The sequence below is a fragment of the Pinus tabuliformis genome, chromosome 6 (assembly GCF_031772625.1).
Source record: "Pinus tabuliformis cultivar Carrire ecotype Pingquan chromosome 6, CPIR1, whole genome shotgun sequence".
In the NCBI taxonomy this organism is placed as follows: domain Eukaryota; kingdom Viridiplantae; phylum Streptophyta; class Pinopsida; order Pinales; family Pinaceae; genus Pinus; species Pinus tabuliformis.
In genome coordinates, this window is record NC_142292.1 from 914,872,081 (window position 1) to 914,879,140 (window position 7,060).

The following is a 7,060-nucleotide window of genomic DNA, read 5'->3' on the forward strand; positions in this document are numbered from 1 at the left end:
AAAGACCATTTTCTTTGATCCTTCAGTCCTCCCCAGATAATTTTTTTTTAAATCTCTACCATCTTTTCACACGCTCCTTTAGGGGCTGCCATTACCGATAGTTGGTATATTGGGATCGATTGAAGGATTGCTTTAACTAAAACAACTCTGCCAGCAAAATTCAAAGTTCTGAAAGACCAGTTGGCTAGTTTTCTAGCAATTTTCTCAATGGTTTGTTGCCAATTCGACAACCTTAGAGGATTTAGGGCTAACGGTGTTCCTAGATATCTTGTTGGGAGTTCTCCTGATCAAAATCCCAGAGTTCTTGTTAAAAAAAATTTAATATTTCCAGCAGTGTGGAAAAAATAAGTTCAAGACTTGTCATTGTTAATTTCCGTGCCTGAAGATGTCATGAAAAGTTCTAGAATTTCTTTAATTCTGCGGACTTCTCTGAGGGACACAGTACAGAACAACATAATTTCATCTACGAATTGCTGGTGGGTAATAGGAAGGTTGTTACCCCATATTTGGATTCCTTTTAGCTTTCTTTCTCTTACTTCTTTTCTGATGTACCTTCCTAGGCCTTCTACAGCTATAATGAATAGGAAAGGGGACAATGGATCACCCTGTCGGAGTCCTCTGGACGCTTTAAAGGGTTGGGAAGGAGTTCCATTCACAAGGATGGAGAAATTGGCTGAGGAGATCATAGTAGAGATCCATTCAATCCATCTATTGCAGAAACCAAAGGCCCTTAGAACTTCTTTCAAATAATTCCAATTCAGACGGTCATAGGCTTTAGAGAGGTCAAGTTTAATCATCATACCTACTTCCTTTTTGACTTTCAGAGAATGCACTACTTCTTGGGAGACCACCAGTCCATCCGGGATTTTCCAGCCTTCAACGAAACCTGTTTCGGGGAAATAATGCTAGATAAAATAGGCTTAAGTCTTTTTTCCATTAAAGTAGCTATTATCTTATATATAACATTACAAAGGGCAATGGGTCTAAAGCCCTGGGGAGTTTCAGACTTAGTTTCTTTAGGAATCAGAGATAAGAGGGTAGAGTTTAAACCTGTACTTACCTTCTGGTTTCTTCTTGATTCTTCCACCACTTCCAGTATGTCTTGGCCCAAGAAATCCCATCCTGCTTGATAGAATTCCGTTGTGAATCCATCAGGACCAGGGGCTTTATTCTTTTTCATTCCTTTTACTACCTCTTCTACTTCTTCCAAGGTGGCTGCCCTCATCAGAGCTAGGTTTTGGTCTCTAGTGACCCTACTTGGGATCTCTTTACAGATTCTTTCAGTAGCTTCTCCACGATCTACATTGGGTTCCGTGAGGAGATCTTTGAAATGATCCACCAAGACTTGTTCTATTTCCTCATGTTGTGTAACTCGTGTCCCTGCTTCGTCTTTTATAGAAAAGATTCTATTTCTCTGCCTTCTCTGGACCATGGCTTGGTGGAAGAACTTTGTATTCCTCTCCCCTTCTCTTAACCAATTTACTCTCGATTTCTACCTCCACAAGATCTCTTCTTGTTTCCGCCTTTCTTCCATTTGTCCTATCAAGATCCCTTCCTCTCTGGCTAGGTCAACACTTCTTCCTGCCGTAATGATTTCTTGTTGGATTTGCTTCATCTTCTGTTCTAGGAGCTGCTGATCTTTGAGTATGTGTCTGAATTCCTCTTTATTCCATTTCTTAATGTTTCCTTTTAGTTCTTTTAGTTTCAACTGAAATGTCTGCATTCTGTTTCTTCCTTTCTGTCGACTTTGCTTCCACCATTCTTCTACTTTCTTCATGAAATTTTTATCCCTAAGCCAGAAGGCTTCGAACCTAAAGGGTTTTCTCTTGGGATTGGCTTTAATACCAAGTTATGCTTTGATCAGCTAGTGGTCCGATCCCATTATAGGAAGAATCATTGCTTTAATGAAGATATCCCAATTTATAATCTGTTCTGACATTAAGAATCTATCTAGCCTGGAATCAATCTGGTGTCTACTTCCCCTTCTGGTGTTCCATGTATAGATCCCGTTTGTTGTCTGTATGTCTACTAGCCTTTGATCTGCTATCCAATCTCCGAAGGCTTCCATGTCTACCTCTGTTCTTCTGAGTCCACCCTTTTTTTCCTTTATTGATTTTATCATATTGAAATCTCCTCCCACTATCCAAGGAGAGGTTGGATGCAAGGACTGCATAACTGCCAGGTTCTGAAGGAAAAACCTACGATCCTTCTGTATATGGGGTCCATATACATTGGATAAGAGGATCCATTCTTGAGAACCTATAATTCTAAATCTTCCTGTGAGGATGCAAGGTATACTGATCCAGTCTTCAAATTGGACTTCCTCTGGGTTCCAGAGGATTGCTACTCCTCCTGCACTGCCTGCCGCATCTTGACCAATGATCTCGTAATGCAACTTGAAATTTCTCATCACTTCTTTTAGTTTTCTTTCTCGTAATTTTGTTTCTTGGATTAGCATTATATTTGGTTTATCTCTTTTGAGTCTCTCTTTCAGATATCTTTGTTTTCCTTTACTGTTCAGCCCTCTGATATTCCAGGTTGTGATGATCATTTCAAGAGTTTGAGGGGTTGTTGGAAAACCTCTGACAATGGCACAACTCTTCCTGAATTCACCAACATGTCTCCCACCATTTGGATTGTCTCACTCATGGGTCTCCTTCCTCTTTTCCTTCCTCCCTTCCCTATGGTTCCTGTTTGTTATGCAGGGCCGAATACTCGGCGAAGGACAAAACTTGAGGGAATAGTATTAATAGTTCTAAAGATCTATTATAATATTCGAAGGGCTTCTGTAGCCTTAATAATTGCGTTATAGTTTCTCTGGTTGCTTTGCTAACATTGTCCCTCGTTTTTCTTTGTATTTTTGGAACATATCTTTATAGAGTTGTTTCTGGTCATCTGGTATGAACCGTTCATCCAGATGCTTCCATTCCTGTAAAAGTTTCCTCATGACCTATTCCTCTTCTCCTTCTTGTTCCTGCTGAGGATCTATTTCCATTTGAATCTGTTCTTGAACCCAGTCTCCCCTCTCCTTCTCTTTTTCTAATTCCATACTATTTGGCTCTTTCTTTTCCTTTTTGTTTTCTTTCTGGATTTCCCCTATTTCATCTTCCCCTTCTTCACTTTCCGCTTCCATTTCTAATTCACGAAGAACCTCAAACTGGTTCTAGCTTTTCTGAGTGCTTTCTGGGTGAGAGGGGTTTAGTTTGGTTTTTCCTTTTTGGGGTCATCTTCTTCTTAGTACTTCTGTGAACCCTCCCCTGTTTCCTTCGTTAGTCCTCCTCTCCTGTTCCATACTTCCCTTTCCATCTCCCTGATCTGTTGGTGTATCAACTTCATTCATCGGGCAACATTTGAACAAATGGCCATACTCATGGCATCGTCTACATCTGAAAGGAATGTGTTCGTAATCAACTGGCTGTTGCCAGACCTCGTCATGATATTCTATTTCAACATGATCTGGCAGCGGTTCTGTGATATTCATGTAGACACAAATTCTAGCATAAGATGTATATCTGCCTCTCTTGGTGGTTTTTGCTACCTTCACAAAGGTCCCGATTGAGTTCCCAATTCCTTCTAAAATCTCTGGATCCCAGAACTCTATCGGGAGCCCAAATAGTCTGACCCAAACTGGTGCTGCTAGCATTTTTTCTTTTTCCAGATTATAGCATTCTTCCCATTGCCTCATGAAGAGCCCTGCATTGTTGAAGAAGTATGGACCCTCTTCAAAGATCCTCTCCTTATCCTCCAGGTTTGCAAATATTACTGTGAAAAAACCTTTTTCCCCCAACTTAAGATCTATATGCCCTTTGGGCTTCCACCTCTGTTGTATCCACTTCGTCAGATCTTTCTCAAATGGCCATGTTCCTACAAACTTGAACATGAGCGCATGGTCTTTCATATATCCCCTATAGTCCTCCAATTTATTATTTGGAACAACAAAGTTGGGTTTTTTGGTTGCCTGCGGTAGACATTTGTTCCCTGTCCTAGCTTACCATACCGCTCCCATTACCGGCGCGTACTTGCTGCAATTCCCAGATCCAACGTTTGCTCATTTCGGCTTGATTCTCCTGTGGTAATCACCTTATAGGAGGGGATCTCGCCCCCCCCGCATCAGTCATTTTCCTCCCAGACTATCCTATTTTCAGATCCTTCTTCCCTTAGTTAATCTGTTGTTGTATTGGTCTGTGATTCAGCAGGTGGATACGAGATCCCCTGCACCCTGACCAGGAGCAAGTCTGCTCGAGGTCATCTGATCCCAAACCCTAACCCTAATCTCCCATCACCTTTCTCCTCACTCGCTCCATTGGCTTCCCGATGAAAACACCTCTTCACACCTTAAACCTTCAGAAGTATATTCATGTTACATTGAGCAAAGATAATTTTATAAATTTGCAAATTGTATATATGTGTTGTACAACAGTTACAAAGAGATCTTGATTTTATAGCTATGAATCTTTGCAGAATGATTAATATTGTTGATTTCTATTATGCAGAGTGGTGCATATGGCATTGTTAAAATATTGATGCTAACATGTGGGATTTTTTTTTGCATTAAGTGGATAATTGGGTTATAGTGGAGGCATGTGTGTTTTCTATTAATGTTAAAAAATATAGAAAATGGGGCATGCACAGGAGAACGAGGGATGTTGTTTTCCTTGGAAGAAGCTTCAACAAAACTGACGTTAATAATACTAAAAATAATAATGATGCATGTATGTATACCCACCATGGAGATTTTTTTGCGAATGCAAATTTAGTGCTTTGTCCATACTTTAGGACAATAAACTCCCTGCACCAAATAAAACAAAAAAACAACATTGATAAATTGTGCAAAGATTTGTTTGTGTAGAGCTTTCACTATGCAAAAAGTTCTACACAAGCAAAGCTCTGCACAAAAGAGTAAATGAAATTACCAACCTCGGAAGCAATGAAACCTCTGTGCAAAGTTTGACCTCTGCATAATGTCTAAAACATGATTAATTAATTATATTATCACTAATTAATTTCTATAATATACTAAATCATTTATGGCCCACCATTATTTATTAATTCATATTGGTGCAAAATATACTAACGTGGATGCACAAAATGAGAAGAATATCTCTCTTATGCACGAGAGAATTAATATTACTATGGCAGTGTACTATATCGTTAACATTATTTCTTTGTCTTTGTAAGGACAATGTTTTATTGTGTTGATCATTGGGTTAGAATTGAATCTTTGTGCATGATGGGGTGTATGTGGAAATTAATGTTAAACTATTAATGTCAATATGTTATTATTATTATGTTTCATTGTGTGGAGCTTTGACTGTACGGAAGATGGGGTATGTTTGTCGATTTCCCGAACAAATCTAATACTTTTATACATTTCCTGGTCATATGTTTATGGATGATGGTGTAAGTGCAGGAGAGCGGGGAATATTATTATGTTTCATTGTGCAAAGATTTTGTTGTGCTGAGTATGAAGTATGCGTGGGAGAGAAATTGCATAGGATGCGGTAATTTTATATTTGAAGTATATGTGTTTTCTATTGGTGATAAAAAAAAATTAGAAAACGAGTTATATGTGGGAGAGTGGAAGGTTTTGTGAGTGCTCTAACTATGTTATTTCCCTAAAAAAGGTATGCTCGGTACATTTCATTGCGCAGAGCTTTCACTGTGATAAATGATTAATATTGTTAATTTCCATTGTGCGAGATGGTGCATAGGAAATTATTTAACTGTTGATGTTAATCTGTGAGAGGGAATGGGGGATGCTACACAAATAGTTGAGCAAAGATATTTTTACAAATTTCTAGATCGTATATCACATAAATGTTTTTAGAGGACTAGGTATATCGTTGTTCGAAGCTTTTATTGTACGGAGTATGAGGTATGTGTGTGAGAGTAGTTGCATAGAGATTTTGATTTGATTGTTATGAATATTTGTGGAATGATCAATACTGGTGATGTCTATTGTGCAAGGTGGTGCATAGGGCATTATTAAACTATTGATGGTAATATGTGAGATTTTATTTATGCAGAGTGGATAATTGGGTTATATTGGAGGCATGCTTGTCTTCTATTAATGATAAAAAAAATAGAAAATAAGGCATGTGCAGGAGAGGGGGTTTCACAAGTGCTCTAATAGTGTGTTATTTATCTAGTAATTCGAGTTAGAATTGAATCTTTGCGCACGACGGAGTTTTTGTGGAGATTTTATCAGGACAAGGTATTTTCAGGAGAACACTTTGACTATTTGTTATTGCTCTGAGCATTGTTGTTAGAATTGAATATTTTCTTATGACATGCTTTGTGTAGGTGATTTCATTGTGCGAATATTTTATTAGGATGGGATATTTTCAAAAGAATGAGAAGTGCATGTGGAAATTATTATTAAAATATTAATGTTAATGTATTATTATTATTATGTTTCATTGTGTAAACCGTTGAATGTATGGAATATGGGGTATTTTTGTTGATTTCCGAAACAATTCTAATAATTTTACACATTTCTTGATCTTATATCGTATAAAATTTTATAGAGGACAGGTATGTGAAGGAGAGCAGGGAATATTATAAGGTTTTATTGTAGAGAGATTTTATTGTGTGGAGTATGAAGTATGGGAAGGGGAGTAATTGCAGAGACCTTTAATTTTAGAAGTATGAATCTTTGCATATGTTGAGGTATTTACAAAAGAATATAATGATTAAAATTGTTAATTTTCATTGTGCGTGGTGGTGCATATGGAAATTATTGTTAAAATATTAATGTTCATATGTGAGATTTTTGTGAAGAATGGATTTGCTATGAAATGCATCACATGTGAATTTGTGTTATATTGGAAGCATATGTGTCTTCTATTAGTGATAAAAAAAAAATGAAGTTATGTGCCATAGAAGGGGGGGGGGTGGGGGGTTCATGAATGCTATGACTGTTTTATTGCTCTGAACAAGGTATATGAGGGACATTTCATTGTGCAAAGATGATGGTATATGTGTGATGATTTATAGAAATACAATTCCTTGTTCTAGTGTTCAGAAATTTGAAGAAGGATTGACATGAATCTATTCTAAA

The 7,060-nt window shown here is 37.7% G+C and overlaps 2 protein-coding genes across 2 annotated transcripts; both read right to left on the minus strand.

Annotated features, from left to right (window-relative positions):
• Positions 1–1,864: 1,864 nt before the first annotated feature.
• Positions 1,865–2,410, minus strand: LOC149261919 (uncharacterized). The gene has a single exon (XM_089372308.1). The coding sequence runs from the start codon at positions 2,408–2,410 to the stop codon at positions 1,865–1,867; it is 546 nt and encodes a 181-aa protein (XP_089228434.1).
• An 813-nt stretch (positions 2,411–3,223) lies between these two features.
• Positions 3,224–3,898, minus strand: LOC149261920 (uncharacterized). The gene has a single exon (XM_089372318.1). It carries the CDS (start codon positions 3,896–3,898, stop codon positions 3,224–3,226), a length of 675 nt encoding a protein of 224 aa, XP_089228444.1.
• Positions 3,899–7,060: the final 3,162 nt, after the last annotated feature.

Excerpts from the sequence above, each read along its gene's own strand:
- LOC149261919 (XM_089372308.1), bottom strand. The coding sequence starts at position 2,410 with ATGAGAAATTTCAAGTTGCATTACGAGATCATTGGTCAAGATGCGGCA.
- LOC149261920 (XM_089372318.1), bottom strand. The coding sequence starts at position 3,898 with ATGAAAGACCATGCGCTCATGTTCAAGTTTGTAGGAACATGGCCATTT.